Source organism: Siniperca chuatsi, linkage group LG3 (assembly GCF_020085105.1).
Source record: "Siniperca chuatsi isolate FFG_IHB_CAS linkage group LG3, ASM2008510v1, whole genome shotgun sequence".
NCBI lineage: Eukaryota > Metazoa > Chordata > Actinopteri > Centrarchiformes > Sinipercidae > Siniperca > Siniperca chuatsi.
The window spans coordinates 24,527,505-24,554,016 of record NC_058044.1 but is presented as its reverse complement, the minus strand read 5'-3'; the positions used below and the strand labels follow the sequence as shown (position 1 = coordinate 24,554,016).

Below are 26,512 nucleotides of genomic sequence, written 5' to 3'. Positions count from 1 at the left end.
CACTACAGCACAAGCTGGGTGTAATCCGGACATTACAACACAGAGCCAAAGAAGTGCCCACAGGCTCAGAGGGTAAGAAGAAAGAGGAAAGGCATGTCCAGAATGCACTCTCAGCCTGTGGTTATCCTACTTGGGCTATCAACAAAGTTAAAAGAGCCAAAAAACAGGACAAAAGTGTAACTGAACCGAGAAGGAACGGTGTCTCCATTCCTTATGTATCTGGACTGTCTGAAAAACTACAAAGGATCTTTGTAGACAGCACGATGTCTTCTTTAAACCAGGCAACACTTTAAGACAGAAACTCGTTCACCCTAAGGACAAGTTACCCACACAGAAACAGAGCAATGTTGTCTACTCCATTCAGTGCAGTGAGGAAAACTGCAAAGAACGGTACATAGGCGAAACCAAACAGCCACTTCACAAAAGACTTTATCAGCACAGACGACACGCTAACTCAGGATTACAGAGCGCCGTGCATTTGCATTTAAAAGCTACAAACCACACATTTGAAGACAGCGAGGTGAAGATTCTTAGTAGAGAGAAGAGTTGGTTTGAACGGGGTGTCAAGGAAGCCATTTTTGTGAAGAAAGAGAACCCCTCTTTGAACAGAAATGGTGGTCTGAGATTTAATCTGCCCAAAGTCTATCAGAGTGTATTATCACCTTGGTCACGCCTATCACATGCTAATCAGGCACTTAACAGTGATGAAGTAGATGCAGCCAGAGAACAATAGGCCTGATTACTGATCACTGGGCCATCTTGAAACTATTAGGTCAGTTTCAGGTGAAACTAGCTATTAACAGATACTCAGGCAGATTCCCTCCTGAGGGCAAGCCTTATGTAACTCAGATTAGCTTAAATTTCCAGTTCCCGTCCAATTTTTTCACAATTGAGAATGACTTCCGGATGGGAGCCGAAACGTCTTGATTCTGAAAACAGTGTCCAGATGACTACAACTGAAACCTTTTCTACGATAGAACACTCCTGGACGAATGAGGGACTACACCGTATTACACCCTCTTAACTTCATTGTTGCAGAAAAAGCGACCCCCCGCAGAAACACATACAAAAAAGCTTTAAGTTATAAATGCATGAGGTTATTACAAAGACCAGCTCTTTATTGTGATTAGAAAAGAGCAGAGGAGCAGAATCGCTTGTTGACCGGCGCGGAGAAATGCAGCCAGGCTGCTGCTCGCAGGAGAAATGACCAACCGCGGCGGTGTGTCCCCGGCGTGAGCCTCTAAGATTTATTCATGCAGTAATAATAAAACAATATGTTTAGTTGTCAGTAGGCTACAAGACGTTTTAAACACAACTGGATATTCCCACACAAAGTCAGGCCCATGATTTCTCTCTGCCTCTCCCTGTGTTTCACACGGACGCACACAAAGCATGTGCCTCGTCAGTACACAGAACTGCACTTTCATGCACACACACGAAAGCAAACAGCTGCAGAATGTGTCTGGGTGAATCACTGAAGGGATCTGGACTGATGGAGTGTGCAAAAAGAGAGAGAGACACAATGCAAAATGGGAGGTGGTGGTGAGTGTGTGCTTGGTCAGGATTGGTCCCAGTGTTCTAACTTTTGTTGTTTTATATATTGGGGCAGTTTTTCCTTCAGCTCACTTGCATCTCTAAACACTGGATGGTCATTTTAACCACTGAAGGATCAATTAAATGGACTGGCTGTGACAGTACACAACATACAACATCAGTGCAAGCATAAAGGGCATAAGTGCAGTACACAACTCCACATATAGTCACAATTACGCTGACTTTTGTCTGTGTACATTTTGTGTTTCTGCCATGGTGTCTCAAAGACAAAGTCCTGAACATTCATATTATTTGTCACCTCTGCTGTTTTTGATTCTGACTCTTTGCGTTTCTGTGATTGAACGTGATTCAATTGACCCTTTTGCCAAACCAGGTGAGCTCAGATGTGTGTGTAATAATATGCCCCAAACACAGTTACTTTTATTAATAGTCAGCTAAAAATCTTGGCACATAAAAACTTACACTGTTTGCACAAGCATGAGTACACGAAGGAGTGTCACCACACCTGAAATGCCTCTCAGCAATGAGAACACACTATCAGTGTCAGTTATCTTAAAGAAAGAATTTGTAGTAACACTGAAAGGTGTCGGTGTGACACAGAGAAGGCAGACAGAGCAACATTTTTGTCTCGAGTGAACAAAAGATCTTTTCTACAATGAGCCGAGCAAAATAAATAATAAAAGGATTAAGGTGTTCTACAAGCCGGTCATGCCAATCATTTTGCTGCGGTATAAAGCCGCAAGGCTTTGGGGAAAGAAGGTTGAAGTTGTAAAAGTTATTATTAGTCAAAAGATTTAACATGGTGTATAGATAGCCCTACAGTAAAAACACATTGCTGAGATGAGATTTATGCAATGTTGGAAAAAAACTTGTGTTGACCTGAGTCAGTGCATAGTATTATAAGATAATTGTAATGGACCTTTTTTTCATGGCAGACATTTTGACATGTCATAGCAGGAAAACCAGGTGGAACTAATAACGTTAATCACTGGTGTTATGCATGCTGTCTTACTGGGACACATAGTGCCAAAATGTCTGCTGTGAAAAAGGCCTATTAGATGGAATATCACTTTCTGCTGTGTGTGTTTACAACTGTTACATGCATCTACATGATCTACATGATCTAATTTTAATTTTTTACATGATCAAATTTTATTCTTTTCAGCTAAGCAAAGTAGTTGATTTTGCTCCTATAAACAATGATAATAATTCAATATTTTGTCTTTGCTACCTGATTTGCCCTTTTGTGATCACAATTCAGTATTGTAATCCTTAATTTAAAGCTTTAAAACAGTCTAAAATCTAAAATCTAAGACTTCAATGGCTTCAAACAGGCATCATCCCACATAAAACTATCTCAACTTTTACTATCTCATATCTGTCACTGGAATAAAATGTGTGTCATGTGCCTCTAATATTATTTTCCGCATTGTGCTATGTTTTAAGAAATAGACTGACTGACATTCAGATCAGATTAAATCAAACCATCAGTCATCCCTTTTTCAGACCTCACCCTGCTTATCAGTGTGACTGGTAATTGAAGAGGTTGTGAAATGATGATAGAGAAAGGCAGTCAGGCAGCCCGGCTATGTTGTTCAAAGAGATAACTGGGAAAAAAAACATCAACAAGGTGATCATTTTCTACTGACGGGAATGTGCATCTGTTATGAGTAGGCTGCAGCGATCATTATACACAATAAAACTAGCTGGTACAAGTTAATGTCTGACTTTTAGAAGTTGGTAGTGATTATTACAGATTGTTTCACAGTACGTCCAAATGTTACAACAATAGATTGATAGTGCAGTTTCAGTGAAGCAAGTTTAGTTAATCAGTGGCATGTCAGGCTTGTCTTGAGAGGGAATCCTACAGTGTTCAGAAGGGAAGCAATCTAAAGACAACTATATTTTTCTGTTGTATTTATCAAATCTCAGTGTTTCACCATCTATGATACAATCCTAGTATCAGATAATCAGATAATTGTTTCTTTTTTGTGAAGACCAAAGAAAAAAGAAAAATGGATGCATTTTCTAAGTCCGCAGCCTAAAACACCTTAAAATCATCTCTGCTGGTAGTCACCACTTTTAAAGAAGTCTAGTTTACAAATCACTTATAGCAACTACTGCTATAGATACAATGTCAGTTAAGGCTTAGGTTATATGTTTTTGTAATATTAGATGTAAGTAAAAAAACAATGATGTATTTGGCTGCTAAGCACATATAATGACTGCGACTGAAACCTTTTCTACGATAGAACACTCCTGGACGAATGAGGGACTACACCGTCACATATAATGAAGCAGATTACAGATTTTCCAGGTTGCCTGCACGAGGTGCATGTTAAAGATATTATCATACAAAGTCACATTTCCTACATAACTTGCAGTGTGTAGTGATATGGGATGGAAGCCAGGAAGGCAATAGAGTTAGTCAATATGTTAGGTATTAGTTGGGCAAGGGTCTTGTAGAGCTTTTTTTTTTGCTAGTTTGGTTTTCTAGTATATATATATATATATATATATATATATATATATATATATATATATATATATATATATATATATATATATATATATATATATATATAGAGAAATAAGTTGCCTTGTAGTTTTCTTTTGAGGCTCTGTCATTTGAAAATTATAAATGCAGTATAAATGCATAAGTGCAGTTAAGAGTCCCGGCCCCAGAGGACAGAAAGTGTCACATGTGTGATTTGGATGAGGTTGACAATGAAATAATCTACTGTTCATTCTAACATGATCTTTGTGTTCAGCCTGTTTGACATAATAGATGAATGTAGATTCCAGAGCATGGTTACATACGATGTGTTTGACTTTGCTCAGTTATGTTGGAGGCTGACCATCACACACAACATCTTGCTTAGATGCTTATGTGCCAAAAATAAACACGGCTATCTTAGAAATGCCTTGCCCTCAAACTTTGGCCCCAAGTTTCACTGAGGTGAAATTGTCGCTGGTATGTGCCATTTCTGTCACTCCTATGAGTGAATATTTTACAAGATAGCTACACATAGCAGTCTTCTATAGGAACACATTATTTTAACTATATGTGTTTTGGTCTCTAAACCTGCTTGTTCAAGGAAGGCTGCAATCACAAACTGCTAAAGGTTCAGGATTCCAGATAAATTAACTGAGGAGTATTCAAAGAATACCCTTTCAGTGAGAAACGATAAAATGTGGAATCACAAGTTAAACCTGAAAAAAGGCAGATGAACCCCTTCCTTCCTGTCACTACACCCGTGCTGATGGAGAGATTGCATAAAGGAGGAGGGGGGTGTCAGATGCATTCTTTCCTTTCAATTACCTCTCCTGGCCCATCCCACTTTGCTGCCTGTGGCAGCTATATAACCAAGGAAACCAAAGTGATGCTTTCAACTGCAGATAAACTCCAGTAATCCTACCTGGTCCAGATACAGACCTCCCAGCATGTCTTTCAGCACCAGATCCTACGGCCAGAAGACCATGAGTGTCTACGGCGGAGCAGGCGGCCGTGGCACCCGCATCTCCTCATCCTCTGGGGGCTTCAACCTGTCTGATGGCCTGGACCTCCACGTCGGGGCCAACGAGAAGGCTACCATGCAGAACCTGAACGACCGTCTGGCCTCCTACCTGGAGAAGGTGCGCACCCTGGAGAAGGAGAACAACCGCCTGGACAAGCAGATCCGAGAATGGTACCAGAGCAGAACTGTCATCTCCCATGACTACACCAGCTACTTCGCCATCATCAATGACCTGAAGGACAAGGTAAGAGGAAGGAGACAGATATGGTTGTGTTTCAGTGTTTTCTCTTACCTTCCTCTTCTCACCTTTCTGCTGTTGACTTTCACTGTGAGTGTTTGCAGAGTGATAGGTATCTGTTGGTATGTACTGTATGTCCAGTTATGACAGTTGACATTTGAGATAGAGAGCTAGTAAACCCATCATTGGTTAGAAGTAGGCCGTCTTATCATGAAGCACATACCACAAACCGAAAGCAGGAAGATGCAAATGTTCATGACTGTCATATCAGATTCATTCCAACTGTGCATCACATCCTGCCAACAGTGTTCAGTCTTACAGTGATGATTACAGAAAGATGCAGTGTAGGTTTAATTTAGTAGAGCCCAACTGATATATCAGAAAGTTGATATATGAAACATCCTTCCTGAGTACAATTATTTGTTACAACTATTTAAGAAACAAATTTTAAGGGATCCTTTCCAAAAAAGTGTAGAAATTGAATATCAACCAATATATAAATCAATATATCAGGTATTTTTTTTAAACTCTCAAATATCTGTGTCCATAAGGGTCTCAAAAATTCCATCTCGGTGGGCCTGCTGTGTACAGTAAAACTGTATGAAATGTGAGCTCGACTGTACTTTTTCTGACTTGTTTCCCTGTTTTTTCTTCTCTCCTCAGATTTGTATCGCCTCTAGACTCAATGCCAAGACAGTCCTGGACATTGATAACGCAAAACTGGCTGCTGATGATTTCAAAATGAAGTGAGTGTATTCTCTGTGTGTTTCTGCCCCTGCCCGTCTCTGCGCTGCCACATACGTGAAACTTCACATGCGCATGCGTAAACTCATGCCTAACTGACAACTTCTAATCTTAGCGACCCACTAAAACCTCTCTGACCTGTTCATCCCCTCAGGTATGAGAACGAGCTGGCCATGAGGATGGCCGTGGAGGCAGACATCGCTGGACTGAAGAGGGTGCTGGACGAGATGAACCTGGCCAGAATGGATCTGGAGAGTCAGTATGAGGCCCTGAAGGACGAGCTCATGGTGCTCAAGAGGAACCACGAAGAGGTGAGAGTGCAGAGATGAGGCACAGCGAGAAGTGGTGCAATCAGTTTAACCAAGCCAAGGTTTGTTAATGGCAGTTTCACAAGCAGCAAAACTCATGAGTTTACATCTGTCTCTGTTACATTTCTACACGCAGGCCAACACCCACTCTGTGTATGCATATAACCTGACAGTATGTTACTACGCTGGTGATTAATCAAACACTGCTCAGCATCATCCATCTTTTCAGCAGCAGGGAGCTAAACACAGCAGCTATTCACTGTAAGACAAAGTTGTCACCATTTATCACAACAATCTATTGTGGCCTAAGCTTGTCAGAATGTGCACACACGACCTCTGCCTTACCTCTGATAACACTGAGGAAATTCCATGTTAGGTTTGTGTGTTTATAAACCGGCCTGCCGCTTTCTCTCTTTTCCCAGCGCTGCTCCTTTTCTCTCTGCACACTTCCTTGTATTCTTCTCTTCCTCCATTAGCTCATTTCCACTGTTTGTCTCACACACACACTCAGTCACACTGAACGCACACAGTTAACACAGATCAAAGAACCAAAAGCCCAATACACTAGAAAAAGAATCCGCTGGATACTCTTGTTGTAATAATCAAAAAATAATACATTATTTTAAGTTATTACACTGGCTGACTGAGGTGTTGTCTTTTGACCCCTGCAGGAGATGGCTCTGCTGAGGAGTCAGATGGGAGGCCAGGTCAATGTGTCCGTGGATGCTTCTCCATCTGTAGACCTGAACCAGGTCATGTCAGAGATAAGGGAACACTACGAGGGCGTGATCGGCAAGAACCGCAAGGACCTTGAAGCGTGGTACCAGAACAAGGTGAAAAGTTACAATTGCTTAGAATACAGAAATAATGTCAGAAATCTTTTATAATTGTTGGGTAAAACAATGAATGTTGTTTCTCTAATCTGCCCAGATCGCAGCAGTGGAGCAGGACGTGATCACACACACAGAGATTCTGGTGACATCCCACACAGAGATTAAGGACCTGAAGAGCACCCTCCAGAGGCTTCAGATCGAACTGCAGTCCCATTTGAGCATGGTATGTCAACATATATTAACAATAAAGATTGATTATATATTGGATTTGACACTGTGATTCTACTACACATATTAACAACACTGTAGATGTTTCAGGAAATAGCTTGACATTTTGGGAAATACACATATTAACTTTCTTGCCGAGAGTTAGATGAGAAGATGATAACACTCTCATAAGTCTCCATTAAATATGAAGATATAGCCAGCAGCTGGTTAGCTTACCTTCCAGTAGCTACTGCGCCTGGCCAAGAAATACTCCTGCACATAACCCCCCTAACACGTGTGGCTTTTATACTTTGGTTTTTGTATGAATTAAACAAACAAGATATAACGTGAATCTGAGAGCTTTATAGATGTTGATAGACAGATTGTGTTACTTTTAGACTGAGCCAGGCTAGATTTTTCACCATTTCCAGCCTTTCTGCTAAGCTAAGCTAACCGGCTGCTGGCTGTAGCTTCATATTTAGCATACAAAGACGTGAGTGGTATCAATCTTCTCATCAAACTCTCAGCAAGAAAGCAAATAAGGGAACCACATGATGCTAGTTCCACACTCGCACCAACAGGCCTTGCAGCAGATTTGAAGTGACATCTCTGAATTTTAATCACTGACTGCCAACTTCTTCCTCTAACCACAACAGAAAGCGTCTTTGGAGGGCACCCTGGCAGAGACTCAGGCGCGCTACGCTGCACAGCTAGCAAGCCTCCAGAACATGGTCACAAGCCTGGAGGCTCAGCTGTCCCAGCTCCACGCCAACATCGCCAGCAACAAGCAGGAGTACGACATGCTGCTGGACCTCAAGACCCGGCTGGAGCTGGAGATCGCAGAGTACAGGAGGTTACTGGATGGGGAGGATGACAGGTGAGAGCTCATGAAGAGAGAGAAACACTGACTGGATGGGGGATTAGTGAATATAGAGAAAAAATATTTTATATTAACATTAAATGACAATGTACTGTAAACATGTTCTAGACTAAGGTTTTCTTCTTTCTTTTTCTCTCCATTACCAGTTCAAAACAAGGTAAGCGATTTGTCACATGCGTATGATTCTTATTTTATCTTTAAAGCGCTACTTAAGTTTTAACCGGGTTTGAGAAATGTGATGCGATTTGTTCATGCTTGTTGTTTCTTTTCTTTTCCTCAGTGGTCACAAAGGTCATCACAGTGGTGGAGACAGTTGTGGATGGAAAGGTGGTTGAGAGCAGCAAGACTGTTGATGTTGGCATGGACCAGATTTAGTGATGAATTGGAAGCATTAGCATTATAATCAATAAAGATCATGCAGTTGAATTAAACTTTCTTGTGTGTTGTAATTTTATAATTTACAGAATAATCCACATTTCTATTATTGTTCCTCACTGATGATTAATGATTGTTTTTGTACAATCCGAAAAAGATATGGTTGCCAATAGCTTGAACTTATTCATCTATGTATTCTTAAAGCTGAATTAATCAATGTTTTTATATTACTAACAGTTTAAATACGTGTTGTGAGAAGGTGGCCGCTCCTAGCAAACCCACAGATAATTGTTACCGAATTCTGCACCTTTAAGGCACTATCTTTAACCTCACTTTTAGCTCATAGTTTTTGTTTTGCGGCACATTTTATGGTTCCATCTTACTGTCGTCACTAACAAACCGTTTGTATAGCAAAATAGCTCTAAGAAACCAAATGAACACTACCACCCAGCACCAAATGGCTAGTTAGAGACAAAAACGTTACAGTACAAGTACAAAATTAGCCACTTGCTGGTTAAGAACATTTAGCATCTAAAGACCCAAACATTTCTTCAGGGTTGTTGGAGACCAAACCAAAGCAAATTTATAGTGGACTTACATTAATAAGGTGGCTATATAGCTCCAATGGGGTTATAATGTGCAAAGGCATTGTTTGCTAACATGTCAGCCATAACAGCTTCTGTACAGAACTATGTGTCTGTCAGCTAATTTTTTAGTTCTTCTGCCCCATGGAAGTACAGTATTAAGAGAGCTTGACAAGACGTGGCAAGTCAGCCTTCCTACCAATTTGTCTCAGTGGCCAACTGCAGTACTGCTACTAAAAAATCCCCTGTGGATCAAAAATGTTCCCTCATTTTCCCCATAGACCAGAGTGAAACAGGTCAGGACTCATCAAAGTGCAAACAAGGCCAATTATTACTCTTTATATTAGTAATTTTTAAACCATTTATGTTTAAAAAAATTTTTTATAGAGCCTAGAAAAGCAAAAGTATTGGAGAAATGGGTGCCATCTGGTATCAATTTCTTAAAATGCATACATATTATGCTCCCTAGTGACCAAACATTGTTTGATGCAGATTTAATTGCAGTGTAACAGGAGACTAGGACCTATCCCAGCATGCATTGTGTGAAAGTAAGGCAAACTCCCTCCTTCCTTGACAAGTTGCCAGTCCAGTCTAACAACCAGAGAGTCAAATTCATGCTCACATTCAAATGTGAACGTGGACTGTTGGAGAAAGCAGATTCAAACCCAGGACTCTATTGTTGTGAGGCATTAAGGCTACAGCGGTACATTGTTGGTATTGTGGCACTGCTAAAAATGTGTTTTCAAATGGTTTTAGATCTTTGTTTATTGGTGAAAAATGCTGAGCATCCATGGTGTTTGTGAACACATGCTCTGCTTCAGAGCTGTACGACTGTAGTGTTGTATTGCTGAACACTGTGTAGCCTCTGGGGCTTCCTGAACTCACTGGTATCTCAGAGGAAATTGTTGAGGAGCAGGAGGAGCATTATTACTCTTTGCCCAGATTTTCCCAACTAGCTTCAGGATGCACATTAGCAACCCTGCAGTATATTCACAGCCTCAATTTCTCTATCCTTTTACATCCAGGACATAATGTAGCTGACACTGCTACAGCCTCAAGCTATTATAATTTCATTCTGAGCATGTTTGCACAGACATCTGTCAAAATAATCATACCTCAGACCCGCCAAATACCTAAAGTATGTAATTATGTAATTTCACAAGACCTTTGGTTCATGCCAAAACAATGGCACTATAATGACATTGTTTGGAATTAAGACACAAATAAGTCAGACAAAAAGGACAAAATGATAGTCAGCAAACTGGTAGCCTTTTATTGCATTCACTTGTGAATGTGAAGGTAGTGTTAGGTTCAAATGTTGTGCTTGTGGTCCTCAGGTTTTTCCCCTTGTGTTGCGTTTGACAGATTATTTGGTGGTGGTGGTGGAGGACACCAGATGGCCGTCCTTCAGTTCCTCTGTGACCACTATCACCTTGGAATGGGAGGTCTTTGTCTTGCCACTTGAACCGCTGAAACTGTGGAGGGGGAGAATTACAGTGCTTGCATCAGTATAATGCTTCAATTTACAGAGTTAGTTATTAGTTTATGATGAAAGGACAGAATTGTTCTTTGCAGACAAATTACCTGCCCTCTCCGTCCATCAGCCTCTTGTATTCTGCAATCTCCATCTCCAGCCGTGCCTTGATGTCGAGCAGCATGTTGTACTCTTGGCCCTGGCGTTCCATGTCACCACGCAGATGCACCAGTTGTTCCTCCAGGCTTGTCACCTGCATCTGGAGGCCTTGGAGCTGCATGGAATATCGTGTCTCTGTGTCAGCTAAAGTGCCTTCCAGGGACGCTTTCTGGAGGATGAAGGTGAAGAGAAGAGGGACGGAGAAGAGAAAGAATGAATAAACCGAAACATACCATGGGTGCATCAAATTGTATCTCGCTGTATGTAAAGGTAAAGAAGACTACAATTTTGCCCCAGATTATTATCATTTACCATGCTAAGTTGTGACTGTAGCTCAATCTGCAGGCCCTGCAGTGTGCGACGGATCTCTGAGATTTCTGACTTGGACGACTGGAGAACCTCTGTGCTGACTGCCACCTCCTTGTTCAGCTCCTCTGACTGCAGCAGACATGGGGGAAAATCAGTGGAAACGTAACAACATATGTTCGAACAACAGTCCAAGTGGGCAATGAGAAATGAATATTAGGGTTTTGTCCAGTCTTACCTTTGATTGGAACCAGCTTTGAAGTTCTCTCTGGTTCTTGGCGGCCACACTCTCATACTGCTCACGGATCTCAGCCATAATGCTGGCCAGGTCTACCTGTGGTTTTGCGTCCACCTCCACGTTGATCTGTCCACTCATCTGGTTCCTCATGGCTGCCAATTCCTGTTGAATAAGAGGAGTTTGGTAAGAGGTGGATGTTTGCAGAGTTGTTTGAGTACATTTTATTCCATGTTTTAGACAGCAAATGAGTTGCAATGCAAATCCACTCAGATGACTGTTCAGCGTTTGCTACCCACCTCCTCGTGGTTCTTTTTGAGGAAGATCAGCTCCTCCCTGAGGCCTTCTATCTGCATCTCCAGGTCTGATCTGGCCAGCGTCAGCTCATCCAACAGTCTCTTTAGACCGGCGATATCTGCCTCCACTGATTGACGCATGGCTAGCTCATTCTCAAACCTGTGAGGCAGCAAGAGATCAGACATTTGCACTTCAACATCAGTGTATACATCTTCCATATATTGCTTCAGATCAATTTCACAGTTTCTCCATTTCACTATGTTTTAAACACTTTCTGTCTCTCATCCTGATACTTACTTGGTTCTGAAGTCATCTGCTGCCAGTTTTGCATTGTCAATGGACAGATAGATGCTTCCGTTGTCACAGGTGGCGTTCTGGATCTGTGTGATGAAGCATTGTTTAATTTTACATAATTAGTGTGATTTTTTTCATCAAATTCTCTCAAACTGCCAACAGACTCTGTGAACATTAAGTATGCTGTCAGCAACATTGCATGTAACACGAGGACTGTAATGGTACCTACAAAATCATGCACATGCATTACCACTTGGGGTAGGTTAAAGTTCCAATGCATCATTTTAAACATATTCATCTGATAGTTGCATTGCATTTTGGATTTGGTATCTTATTCAGGAATCAGAAGTCATGTGACATACCTTTCCCTGCAGGTCAGCAATGGTGGCCTCGAAAGCTGAGTAGTCACGGGCAGTGGGGGAGGTCTTATTCTCCAAGAACTGGCGGATCTTGAGCTCCAGCTCACCGTTGGCCTTCTCAAGGCTGCGCACCTTGTCCAGGTAGGAGGCCAGACGGTCGTTCAGGTTTTGCATGGTGGCCTTCTCATTGGTTCCAACATCCATGTTATCACCTCCACCGAAGCCTCCACCGCCTCCCATGCCAAAACTATAACTGTTACCTCCACCACCGCCATAACTGCCATAACCGCCACCTCCACCTCCACCTCCACCGCCGCCATAACTGCTAAACAAGCTTCCCCCGCCGGAGGATATGGAGATTTTTGCTCCTTTGCCACCTGCACCACCATGCACACTTGTAGCATATGACCTTCGTGCCATGCCTCCACCTAAGCCTCCACCTAAGCCTCCACCAAAGCCTCCACTTGAGCCTCCACTAAAGCCTCCACCTCCACCACTACTTCTAAAGGAATAACTGCTGGATCTCAGTGACATTGTGAAGACTGCTCAGGAGGTCTGCCTATCTTGGAGAGAATGAGATGGACAGATGCACAGCTTTGCCTCTGTCCCCTTTTTATACTGCTGCTGCCTCTGGTGTCGGTGGGGGCGTGCAAGACTGAAGGGAGGAGCATTGCCTAAAATGGTTGCTCTGCCCTACCCATAACACGTTCTCTTCAGGTTCGGTTTGTGTAACTATCAGAAGGAGAAAGTAGGATTAAACTTAATCCTATTTTGTTAGGCAATTTACTGAATTCATTCAAACCTCACAACTACCTGCAAACCTCATACAAAACATAATGGCTTCATTATTCCATTAATCCAAGCTCACATTAATGTGCATGAAAACAGGGCATCCATCTTTTATTTCTACAAAGTGTACTGTAAATTGTGAAACAGCCACGCCCGTTGCTGTTCGCCTCAGGTGACCCAGTCAAATCTGTGATGTGTCTTTATTGAACTTGTGCCATAATTCTTGAGCAAGACTGCCATACTGTGCTTGCCAAACCTCTTAGGTTGCCAAGGCAACACGCATTGTAAATATTGTAAAATGGATCATCAGGATAGTTTTTTTCACTTGACTCAGCCAGCACACTTCTTCTCACACACCTCTTGGTCTTTTCTCTTCGTGTTATCTTGCATGAAAATATTCTTTTAAATATTGTCTCTTTTGTTATTCATAGTTTCACATCAAACTTTAGATTTTATACATTCTCTTTTGTTTCGCTCAACAATAGCCTGCAGTATTGCAGTTAGAAGCGGTTTTTATAGACACTCAGTCAATTGATACCAGGCTTTAGTCAAGACTGGGCACAGCACTGCTGGAAAGCTCACCACAGATGTGCCTACATGTTCTTTATTTTTCTTGGCATTGTACTTTGGCATTTGCTTCATGCCCAAACAAGAACAAGCTCTTGCTTGTTTGCTTCTTTCCATTTCCAAGTCTTTTACAATGTCCCAGAGGCTTTTTCACAACTGTCTCACATGAAGCATGTGGAAAGGTTGATTTGAATTTTTTTAAATGCAGGCATTTAAACTTTTCCTTGCAGTTTTGGATTTGTTTTCATATTGTAAGAACAATGGTTTATTATTTTGGACATTTTGCTTGTGGTTTAATCTAACAAAGAGTTGTTTTACCTCTAACTAACAAATGACTATTACATTCTGTGCATATACACAGGATTGGATTAATATAAACCAGTTTCTCTTCACTGCTGCTTTTCATTTTGAGGTTGCAAACTCATCTCATGCATGTGCTAAACGGCTATAAATAATGTCCCAGATACTGATTAGTTGGAAAACCCAAGTAATATATGAGTGAAGATATTTTTGTCTCTCTGGAGATAACATTTTCACACCAACACACTAACTTCTTGTGTGTACACACTGTAATGTATAGCTCTGTACAGCTTAGTTGCACTTCATTTAGGTTTCACTGCTCCATTGTGAGATGCCATCTTTTTTTTAGAGTAATTCACAAGTCACATTTAGCTTCTAATCTCACTTCCTAAACATGTATCCTTTGTACTACCAGCAAGTGATGGTGTAAATGTGCGTTCACATAATACAGCGCAACACGATAGAGTCTGTGCAATCAAACATCCTTGTGATAGAATAACATAAGGGTGTGGCACTGGTGAAGATGTTTAAACAGAGCATATTATGACAGTATGTTCTGGTTGAGTTAGTTTATGTAAAGTTTACTGTAGGTTAGTGTCAGAATTAAAAGAACACTTATCAATGACTTTTTGAGAGATTTCAGACGCCGCAACACTGTGAAAAACATGTTTCACTATGATCAACAAGTGCATAAGACTCATAAAACTCATCTGTTTTCTCAACAAAAGTTGTGAGAATAGTTCACATTTCATGAAATATAATACTGAACTCATATTGACACACATCACACAACTTGAAACAAAAACCAAATAGAGACTATGAAAAAATAAAGAACATTTATCAAATTAAAAAAGAAAGACATTTGAATAGTAGTTGGTGCAATAGAAATGATGTAAAGCATGTCTGAGCCATTTTTCCTCAGGCAGTAAGCAACAATAGCACCAGCCTGAATATCACTCACTATCAGAAAGGTCTCTCACGCTGCTCTGCAGGTCAAAGAAGGTAAAGTTAGAGAATGGGACGTAATATAAGATAAGGTTGAGTAGCAAAACTTGTATTTTTCAAAATGTTCTAGAGACATATGCTTCCCTTTTTCTGAAAATAAGTTAATGCTGTTGAATTGTTCAAATTTTACGTCATCGCTTTATATTACAGCGCTCAGCCTAGCCTACAGTGTATTTACTCTGGAGTTACAGTGTAATCGTTTGTACCGGTACAGTACGTACCAATACATATATGTAGGCACTGGGGAACAAGATGTGAAGTTATGGAATAAGGGGGTAACAATTCAGGATCTTACAAAGAACTTATATTGTAGTCATTTTTTAATTACTGGGTACCTATTCTGTTATTACAGGGTATGCATGACCAACTGAGCAATAATCTGGACTTTTGGGGAGGAATTCAGAGAGAATTTATAATTATAGTACGGTGGTAGTTATCCCCTTGTTATATTTAGTTACAGGTTAATAAAGCTAACCCGCTCACAGGATGATGAGCGGGTTAGCTTGGACTTGAACCCTGACCCCCTGCATAGAAAACATAAGCTCTATTCTTGAGCGATCACATTAGATGAAAACTGTAGACTGCTAAACTGTGGTCACAATGACCACCAAATCTGCGCACCAAAGGACAATGGTGACTTAGCAGATAAAACATTTTACTGGATGATAATGTGTTTTTTTTAGTTTTACTGTTTGTTGGTAATAAGGTCATTTTGATCACACACATCAGATTTATTAAGAGATGCAGAAGTCATTAGTCCATCTACCCTGACGTCCATCCCGATTTTTGCTCAGTTTTATGGTCATACTGTACCCTACAATTTATACTGTATACTGTAGTTATTATTTATCTACTGGGTACTTATTCTATTACTATTACCATCGACCATTGCCCTTTGGTGCGCAGGCCTACTGATCCAGGAATTAGTTTTTTGGTTATTGTGGCCATATAGGTACACGTTCATACTCGCTATCTGCTTTGATGGCTCAAGGACTGAGCTCAGCTCCTTTGTGCAGGAAATCAGGTTTCAAGTCCCACCCTGCCACACATTGCACCTGTGGGCGGGTTAGCTTTATTACCCTGTAACTAAATGTAGCAAGGGGAGAACTATCACTGCATCTGTAACTGTGAATTCTAATTAAATTCTCTCCCAAACATCCAGATTATTGCTCAGTTGGTCATACATACCCTGTAATAATAGATTCCCAGTAGTTAAAAAATAAGATAAATAAGATCCCGAATTGTTAAAGCAATACCAAATTCACCTTAACCAATTTTCACTGATTGAACTTAAGTCTGGTCAGCTATGGAGGACCATAGGCATCAATACATTTGTTTATTAATCTATAAATAAATAGACTAAATTACAAAGTAATTCCTCATTTGATTTTTAAATGGTAATAAAAAGAGGAATAATAAAAAGAATTTACAAATGAAATATTAATCCATCAATAAATAGTTCCATTTAAAAAGGGATTTACAAAAACAACATAAAACAGTTGATATGTACATAATTTTAAAACACATTAATGAATTTATAAATAAATAATGGAAATTCAAAATCTATTTGAAAATTCAGTTTAAAAAGAAAAATAAATTACTGGATTCACAAATTGAATTAAGAATACAGATTTTAATTAGGCATTTAAAATACCCATTAAATATCAAATAGGGAATTACTTTGTAATTTAGTCTATTTATTTATAGATTAATAAACAAATGTTTATGTAATGCCTATTTTTATTGTACAATTAGTTATTAATTTATGAAATGCTTTATTACTATTTCCATGACACTTGTGGTCCTCCATAGTCAGAATGTTATCATTACAGGTCCAGAAATACACTAAGTGTGTTTTTTCAGTGAAACATGAAATCAATCAAAAATATGAAATTACAACAAATCTAGGAAATTTAAAATGCATCCGACTGACACTAAATATCATAACATGGAATAATTTAGTAGTATGTAATTCCATGTAAGTACTGTGTATGTAATTTAGCATGTTAGCATTAGGACATGCCAACATTAGCATGTTCTAATTTGAACATAGTTTGCTGTTAACATGCTATATGGTTCAGCATGTAATGTTTAGCATGTTAGTGATGTTAACACATTAACATGTAGTGCGGTTTTTAGCCTACATTTCACAGATAGATTGAACTCATTTGAAAACAGAATGTAGATATTTAGTATTAATACAATGATCTGCAATAAACAGACACTGCACACTCTTCTGCTCTTACAAAAAAGAACAGAGTTGTGGTTTATGTGAGCTGAGTGATTAATGGTGATGGTATGTGTGGCGGTAGGGCAAGGTGTGTCTGTGGTTCTCATGTGTGAAGCAAAGTATGAATGCAGCATGCTTTTAATTGAGATACTCCTGCAAACCGGTGCATTCTCCATTCACTAAAAGGGAGTTTCAGCTTTTCACACGATAAGATTAAATATATTCAAACCTCACTGCAGAGTAATTGATTTATGCCCTGCATCTAGTGGATGACAATCTGCTATGCAATGCACATGGCACATAAGGGAGTTGTACTAGTGGTTCAACTTGCAGTGCTTTTTCCAAAAACCATATCAATAAGTCTTTTTGACAGATTTACTGTGTCACACATCCCATCCACTTTTCATGTAAATGGAAAATGACTTCTTAGAATGCAAAAGGCCCATTCAGTGCATCCCTGACACAAATAACTACAGCTTGTGGTGAAAACAGGAACAGTATGTTCAAAATACGCTGCAGCATGAGAAATAGCCAGGAGTGCTTTTACCTGGGTGTGTAACTCTCATTTATGAGCCAATATAAAACAATATCTCACTTTCTACATCATGTAGGAGAGGAAGTGAGTGCTGCAATGACTCACTGCAGGATCAGGTGTTTTTTAACAAGACTCCTCTGTCTTTTATATTTTTTGTTTATTCCATTTCAGGCCCAGACTGGTTTCAGTTGCATCTCAGTATGCCCTGCAAGTATTAGCCGCACCCTGTGCAGTCAGGAATGATTAATGCAACACCTCTGATGTTCAGATGCACTGAGAGGTCTGGAAATTTACAACAGAGAACTCTGGACTCATTAACAAGATATATAAGTAACCAATATATTAAACCAACAGCTTCACTGTCTCTGTGAGTCGACTTAAATGAACTGAATGAAGAGCCCATGTGCACACAATTAAGCCCATAATTGCTTATGTTTTGGTAATAATAGAGATTATTGCATTCAGCTGAGGGAAAACCTCATGTGATGCACACAACCATGAAGTAACATGACCTACTAGTGCAAAAGCACATGTGCAGGGAATTTGCCCACCCTCTGAGACAACATTTAACTCTTACAATTAGGCTTGAAGTTTGACACCAGGAGGGCGAATTTAACGTTAGGATTTCAATTTAAAATGGGACTTTCTGTATGTATGTATGTTAGGTGCAAGTTGCAAGGGTCCAACAATGGTGCACAATGTTTTTTTTAATTGGTTTTGTCTTGTCTAGTCATGCAGAATAATTCAAATTGGAGTGTGTTAATAGAGTGCAGCACAATAGCAGTGAAAGAAAGGGAGTCATTTTGACTGACAGATTAAGTCATTAGGTAGGTGAATCACTGATGTTTGGATGCCTGGACATCTCAAGTCTACACTTGATTCAACTCCACCTAAATGAAGAGGCTTTTGGTGACTCAAGGGTAACTGCAAACCTCACCGAAACTGACCTATACAAAAACTTTTTTTTCTCTCCATGTTTCTGTGAAAATCATGTTCAGTATCACACATGTATTATTTTTCTACCATGTTCAACATAGCATCAATATTGTGCCTTGATTTTGTGCAATTTGCAGACCATTGTTTATTGTCCTGTGACAAGTTAAACTAATGGTGCTTCTAAATGTATCTTGTTCAGCAACAATCTGTTTCTACTTAAGCAAAATAAGGTTATGCAATCCACTAAAGTTGTGCCAGGGCTTTACTTTTAGGGAGAAGGACACAGTGACACTTGGTGGTCATGAGTGAAAGTACATCCCAAACACTACATGGCACATATCACATACAGTATCTGCAAAGGAAAAATACAGGAGACACTGACCTTGAGATCATATAATAAAAACATTATTGAGTTTTTATCACTTTAATGTATGACCTAAAACTGACTTGAATCTTGACCGTTTTACATTTCCTATGTTATTTATATGTCCAAAAAGGGATGTTTTCAGCGACTAAATAACACTCTGATTAGATTTTGCCAATAAAAAATCCACGTACAAACTATAATCCACCTTTCTGACTTGTAATACACATTTGTGACTAAGAATGCTCATCAGCTTTTAATCATATTTTGGTCTCGTACTTATCAGAGCGAGCATCCGTCAAGGAAAGATCATCACTTGCTGCAACCTTGCTATATAATTGCAATCAAAAGAAAATAAAGAAAATGCCAAGGTAACCTCCTTAAAAAGCAAAAGATTTGTTTGGTAGAAATTACAAGTTAACAGCTGACTAAATTATTCATTAAGCAGGTATTATAGGAGTCAATTAATTACATTTAGGGGCCAAATCAATGTAAAAGTGGCAGCAGAGGTGTTACTGAATTTCCTCCACTTGGGTGTCAACACTGGAGGACACCACCTTTCCGTCAATAATCTCCTCCACGATGGTCTTCACTCTCCTCTCGATGTGGGGTTTATGCTCTAGAGAGGTGGAGAACAAACATAATAATAATCATGTGACTACAGTGCAAGGAGCCTAATTAAATGACATTGTTACAAGCTCAGAAGGTCAGTTTAGTGAATGATGGGGATTCCTACCTTCCACTTCCACAACCTTGCTGATGACCACAGCCCTATGGAGAGAGAGAACATTATTTTAAAACATATTTTATTGTTTTAGCTGTTGGCCTGCTACCTTCACTTTAAAGAGTTAAAGAAATGTAATATTTATTTAATTTTTTGTTCATATTGCCTCCTCTCCTGCAGCTCTCCGTCCAGCAGCCTCCTGTACTCGGCGATCTCCAGTTCCAGCCTCATCTTGATGTCCAGTAGCAGGTTGTACTCGCTTTGCTGCTGCTCGAGGGAGACTTTCAGCTGCTGCAGCTCGATCTCCAGGATGTTGATGGTCAGCTGCAGCTGGCCAAGCTGAGCATTGTATTGACTCTTCACTTCTTGCACATTCTGCTGCAGGCACTGAATCTGCAGGACAGACGGGAAGGATGTTAGGAAAGCTGTGAGCGTGATCAGAGAAAAGGACTGCCTGTCTGCCTGACGGGAAATTATAAAGTTATAGTTTCATGATGTATCTGAACAATACTAATTTAAAGGATAGGTTCACAATTTTGAATCTTAAAATAGTCAGGTGCCCATATGAACATTGAAACAGGTTCTGCTTGCTGCAATCCTTCCTGCTATTCACATTGGCCTTCAACGGATCCGTTCCTGATGCACTTCCAATGGAAGTGATGGGGGACAAAATCTGCAGTTCTTGTAATCAGACGCGTCATGCCCATTCAAGCTTCCTAATGTGCTTCAAATTGTCACAGTCCTTGTTCAGTGCAAACATACTATATATAATTTAAGGCTTCAGCAGTTTTAGTTAGTCAAATCCAGTGTGTATCTTCCAAAGTTATAGTTCTTTAGTACAAAATTCCCTCATTGTGTAACTATCCCTCCACCATGGCTCAGCATGGAAACACTGTCAGGGGAAACACAAAGAGGGAATTTTGAACAAAAAAAAAATATCCACTTAATTTGATTAATGCCGCGTTCAGACGAACTTGAGCAGTGTATGAGAAAAGCAGCCCTCTCATTCATTAGAATGGAGCCAGTCCGTCGACACAGGGAGGGTGCCAACACAGGGGGTGTCATCAAAAGTTGAACCAACTGCAGTGCAACATGACATCATTCCTGGAAGATTACTTTGAAACATGAACGTCGTATTTCTACTGTTTACCTCACGATCGAAGATAAAATAATTGCTGCAGTGATAACGTTCCTGAGTTGTAAAATCCTGTCTGTGAGTAACCCGTTGTGCAGTGTTTTGGCATCTGATACGCCTTTAAACACATAATCTATTACTCCAACTGGACTTCCTAGATCATATTTCACTGTCTTTCGGTACCTGTGAGTACCTTTTAAACAACATGCCCCCACAAACGCAGCCCTGTGCATTATCTGAACTGAAGTTTATCTGACGTTAACTTGGAATATATTTTTGTACAGAACGAGGACTGTGGATCCATCACTTACATTGGAAGAGCATTAGGAAAGGATCTTGTAATGACCATTATGAACAGGAGGAATAATTACAACAAGCAAAAACTGTTTCAACGTACATATGGGCATGTGAGTGTTGTTTTAAGACAGACTTGAAAAATTGGGAGCCTACCCTTTAATCTAAGTACAAATCCCACAAGCTCACAACCCTACCCTAAAAGTGTGCTTTTGCATTCTGTCATTTCGTCTATGGCCTACCTCTGTGATGATGCTTTGCCGACTTATCTCCAAACTCTGGTAGGTCCTCTTCAGCTCTGACAGCTTCGTGTAAAACGTCTTCACCTCTGTTGTACATGTAATGATTTGCGTCTGTAGAATATCCACCTTTTTACACACACACACACACACACACACAGAGAGATATATATGCAATAAATCCCTTGACATTGCCATCTGTAAATATTTTCATCGTAGTTTTTATTCTGAGTCGTTTTTAAATTTTCAGGGACATTGCTCTCCCGTCTCACCTTAGATTGGAACCATTTCTCGAGCTCCATCTTGTTCTTCAGCACCACAGCTTCATACTGCTCCCTCATTTCCTCCAGGACCTTTGTCAGATCAACTGACTGTGCGCTGTCCACCTCTACATTAACTGTGCCAGTGTGCTGGATCCTTAACTGATTTATCTCCTGCAACATGGAAAAGGGACACATTATTATTTCCTGCCCTTCTACAGGTGTGTGAGTCATGGCTGCCACCACCAACAGATGGCGGCATTGTACTGTACTGTAAAACAAAACAGACTCTAAGCCACCCTGCTATTAAATTGTTCAGTATCTTCAAACCCTTTTTGTTATAAATTTTGTTTTAAACATAACAGAGAAATCTCTCTGGAGCTGGTTCAGTTCTTACCTCCTCATGGTTGCTCTTGAGGCACAACAACTCCTCTTTCAGACCTTCTATCTGCAACTCCAGGTCACTGATGGAAAGAGTCAGGTTGTCCCGGACCCCTCGGAGACGGGACACATCACTCTCCACCATCTTACAGTGGTTCATCTCCATCTCATACCTACAGAAGGAAGCCAGGTGTAGTTGTAATTAAATTAAATGAGTGAAAGAAAAAATATGACCATTCAACTACATCTTCAGTCTTTGTGATGTTCCAGTGGATGTAAATGTTATTCCTACCATATGAATTAAACCTTTTGTTTTTTTTTTTTTTTACTTTTTTACAAAATTACAGACTAAAAATACAAAACTTTTTTTTTGGTTGACGTATATCCAAATAAAATTATTGTAGGGTGCATGTGGATTTAGCATGAAGCAACAGAGGAGGGTAAACCTACTTTATTCTAAAGTCGTCTGCAGCCAGTCGAGCATTGTCAACCTGCAGGATGGTGCTTTGATTCTCTGAAAATCTCCTCGAGATCTAAATGGGGGGTGAATGAAAAATTCTCTATTTATTCATAAGTGTGCTTGTTTTACTGGACAGATTCAGTACATTTATGTGTCATTTTTATACAGAAGCAGACACCAAAACATGACAGCACATATTTCAAAAACTACATTTTCTACAGTGGATTTTAAAGGACAGCCACTATAGATGATTAAGTGTTTATTTGGAGTTCAAAGCCACAGTTTATACAACACAGAAAGAATCCACAGCTACTTTAGGAGTGCTCTCTTGGTTCTTTAGTTTTGAGAAAAGGTTTGTTCATTTTTGATGCAGCGTCTGCGAATTTATCCATGTAGCATTTATGCTTGGGAGCACTGGGGTAAAAATTTGCTATTGGGCCCCTGTTGATCATCATCGGCGTCCATCATAGTCATCGTCGTCATAGTTACATGTGAACGTTCTCTCACACAACAAATTGTTACAGTGTGATAAACATTACTCAGCTCAAACTGCACCAAAGCTGCAAAAATGTCAAAAACAGAAACATTTGAAATGAATGGCTGACAAACAAAGAGGTGATTTCAACCACTGTAAACTGGTTCTCACTGAGAAATATGTCTCTCAACATGAGCGAGAAGCATGCACGTAAATGTTTGGTTGCCTGCTTGTTTGCACACCACATATATGCTTGTAGAATAGTTTTGTTAGTTATATTTAGCATGTTTTAATGTGTCATGATGTGTAAAATGTGAGAGGTACCTGAGCTTGGAGATCAGAGATGGTGGCGAAGTAGCCGGTGAAGTTTTTGGAGACAGAAGGAGCTCTCTTCTCATAGAACTCTCTGATCTGCAGCTCCAGCTTCCTGTTGGCTGCCTCCAGGAAGTGTACCTGCACACACAACCAGAGAGTGACCTCACGCAATTCACATATTCATTTGTTGTAATTTTTTTGGTTGTTATAGACCACACACACACACACGTTATTGTCTACTTTACCTTCCTTTAATAAAGTCCATTGACCTGCATCCTGTCTGACATGATTCTTTGCCAGTGATGGAAGAAGTATTCAAATCCTTTACTTAATTCTTTATTTTTGTTAAAGTTATGTAAGTGTGATCAACAAAATGTATTTAAAGTATCAAAAGTAAAAGTACTTTTTATGCAGTAGAAAGCTCCCTGTCAGTAGTGTATTATTATGTGTAATATTAGGCCTAATGCATTAATATCACTGATGCATTCATGTGTAAGAAGCATTTTAATGTTGTAGCTGGTTAAAATGGAGCTTATTTTAAGAAGAGGTATGTATAGTTGGGTCGTTTATTATATATATATATATCATTTATTATCATTTGTGTTTAATGTCATAATCTGCAAAGTAACAAGTAACTCTCAAAAAACAAAGTACAATATTTGCTTCTAAAATGTATAAACTGACACAAATGTGAAATACTCAGTATTGCTGCTGCTTTTGTCACATGGCACTGTGAGAGCCAAGTCTTCATCGAGCTAAGTTAATACAACAAGGTCATATATATTCATATTTGGTTCAAAATACTACCTTTAAACAGAATATTCTACTGTTATATATCACCTACATGTCTTGTATCCTCTTGGTTATTTGTTCTTTTTTTCTTCCACGTACAGAATTAAAAGATAGGTTCAAGTCCATCTTAAAAACATTGAAGCAGGTTCAGCTTGCTGCAGTCCTTCCTGCTATTCATACTGGCCTTCAACGGATCCCTTCTTCATGCACTTCTAATGGAAGTGATGGGGGACAAAACATGCAGTCCTGGTAATCAGAGGCGTCTGACGCCCATTCAAGCACGTGCCCCACCAGATTTTTGATATCTGGTAATATATTTTTACTTTATTTAATATTTAATTTTATTACTAGTATTTTTTATATGTAGTTAGGATCATTTTATACTATGAGTCAAACGTATTCTTCCAATTATGTCACAGATCATATCACAAAAAGTCACATGCCCCCTTTCCCTGTGGTATTGGTTTCTCCCTAAAGTTGCAGTTGCTGGAGGAGATGCAGTGCTACAGCTTCACGGTGTGTTGCTGAAGTAGACACACTTTATATCAGTGCGTGTTGGTGTGGTTACAGGTTATATGTACGTAGGCTCGTGGTGATGATGGATCTTTGAAGGAGGCTGAGCAGTTTGGACAATAGCTGACAACTGCTCAGTCTGAGCCTTTCATCATGCTGCTTCCTGTGCATTGTGTTTTAAAATGCAGCTATATATATATGTATAGGCAGGTTCCTTTCATCTGTGGCTTTGTTATCTGTGTTCTCTAAATTAATTTGCTTTGTGGATATAGTGTTTCTATGTGAATTTATGCCCCTTGAAATGTTTTGGGTGAAGCTCTTTTTCACAGAAAAGTGGCAGCAGTGCAGAAGTGAGTGTCATTTTCATTAACCACAACAGCACAAATCATTGACATAAATATATCTAAATAAACATACAGTATTTACCGTAATATAAAGTAGGAGATTACTGAGCTACAAAAACTGATATAGTGAAGTTTTAAAATAAGTCTTTGAATATGCAGTATGTGTCACTGCATGTGTCAGAAAACACTTTGTCCATAATTACAGAAGGTCTGACAAAGCTTCCCAGGACTGTGCAGCAGTGGCAAAGGTGTGTGTTCTCGGAGTGCTTACAACGCTTTAAGAAAAGCACAGGAAAGCGGGAGTGTTGCAGCCAACAGCGTGCAGCAATTTGTAGGTATCATCATCATCATCATCATGCCTTACCTTCTCCAGGTAGGAGGCCAGGCGGTCGTTGAGGTTCTGCATGGTCACCTTCCCGTTATTCATCACTCCAGTCTCGCCGTACGGGGTCAGTGACCTGGAGGAGAAGACTGAGTGGGACTGGGAGATGCGGGTCCCGTAACCTCCCGCGCCCCCATACACGCTGGGCGCGCGGGTCTGGAAGGGGCCCGTGGAGATGCGGGTCTGGCCGGCTCCGACAAACTGCATCCCTCCGCTCAGGCTGATGGCACTGGTGTTGGAGATGCTGCGGGAGCTGTAGCTGCTCTGGCTGGCGAGACTGACAGACATGGTGAGAGGTGGTGGTGACCTGCAGGTGATGAGCACAGCTGGAGAGTGTGCGAGGAGTGACCCTGCCTGAGACAACTGGGCATTTTATAGGACTCTGAGAGAAGGAGACAGCGTCGGTCCAATGCCACAGCAATGTGTGGTATTCAGTTGATAGATTTTTGAAAACCTAATATCTGGGTGTGAACAGTATTAGTGACGCTCTGTGGAAGACAGGTTGAACATCTAGTTGGGCAGCTTGATGGCTGGCTAACTGATAACTAGCCAGGTATGAAGATTAGTATTTTTCTTTTCTTCAATGTCAGTTATACTTAGCCTGCTGCAGCGTGTTTAAATGCCACACAGTTATCTGGCTGAACAACTGCTCAGGCATCTAAGAGGAGCGTTTAGCACATTATGTTCTCAGCAATGTTTATAGGTCAGATGTTCAATGTATGTTTCCCTGCGTCAATATGTTGAAATCAGCTCAAAACTCAACACAAAAGGCTAGACCAACTCAGAACAAAAGAAGAGCAACAGAACAACTCTGAGAACAAGTGGCTCTGGAGTGGTACGACGTAATTTTAAGAGGTTCCACTTACCGCAATAGTGTGCGTCTCCTCTTTCAAACCATAATTTGAAACTCTATGATAAAGTCATGGTTAATAGGGTTAACCCTAACCACTCATTTTTAATCAATAATTTTTTTTATATGTGTAAATCTTTAAATTGCTAGGAAGACAGATGTAAAGCGTGTCTTATGTTAAGGGAACACGGGGCCCTGGGGACATAGGGATGACCCCATTTTGAAGGACATAGCGTAGCATAGCTACATAGCCTAGT

The 26,512-nt window shown here is 40.1% G+C and overlaps 3 protein-coding genes across 3 annotated transcripts; 1 reads left to right on the top strand and 2 right to left on the bottom strand.

Moving 5' to 3' along the window:
- The first annotated feature begins 4,933 nt into the window (after positions 1-4,933).
- Positions 4,934-8,713, top strand: krt98 (keratin 98). Its single transcript, XM_044191427.1, has 8 exons — positions 4,934-5,316; positions 5,974-6,056; positions 6,209-6,365; positions 7,034-7,195; positions 7,293-7,418; positions 8,059-8,279; positions 8,429-8,439; positions 8,563-8,713. The coding sequence occupies exons 1-8, from the start codon at positions 4,999-5,001 to the stop codon at positions 8,655-8,657; spliced, it is 1,173 nt and encodes a 390-aa protein (XP_044047362.1). The 5' UTR covers positions 4,934-4,998; the 3' UTR covers positions 8,658-8,713.
- Positions 8,714-10,488: 1,775 nt separating this feature from the next.
- krt15 (keratin 15) lies at positions 10,489-12,960 on the bottom strand. Its single transcript, XM_044191422.1, has 7 exons — positions 12,369-12,960; positions 12,010-12,092; positions 11,715-11,871; positions 11,419-11,580; positions 11,187-11,312; positions 10,826-11,043; positions 10,489-10,716 (listed from the first exon to the last, which is right to left on the bottom strand). Exons 1-7 carry the CDS (start codon positions 12,897-12,899, stop codon positions 10,608-10,610), a joined length of 1,386 nt encoding a protein of 461 aa, XP_044047357.1. The 5' UTR covers positions 12,900-12,960; the 3' UTR covers positions 10,489-10,607.
- A 6,561-nt stretch (positions 12,961-19,521) lies between these two features.
- krt99 (keratin 99) lies at positions 19,522-25,784 on the bottom strand. The gene is made up of 9 exons (XM_044191424.1): positions 25,388-25,784; positions 23,384-23,512; positions 22,575-22,657; positions 22,141-22,297; positions 21,756-21,917; positions 21,487-21,612; positions 19,982-20,208; positions 19,828-19,862; positions 19,522-19,710 (listed from the first exon to the last, which is right to left on the bottom strand). The coding sequence occupies exons 1-9, from the start codon at positions 25,691-25,693 to the stop codon at positions 19,604-19,606; spliced, it is 1,332 nt and encodes a 443-aa protein (XP_044047359.1). The 5' UTR covers positions 25,694-25,784; the 3' UTR covers positions 19,522-19,603.
- Between the last annotated feature and the right edge of the window lie 728 nt (positions 25,785-26,512).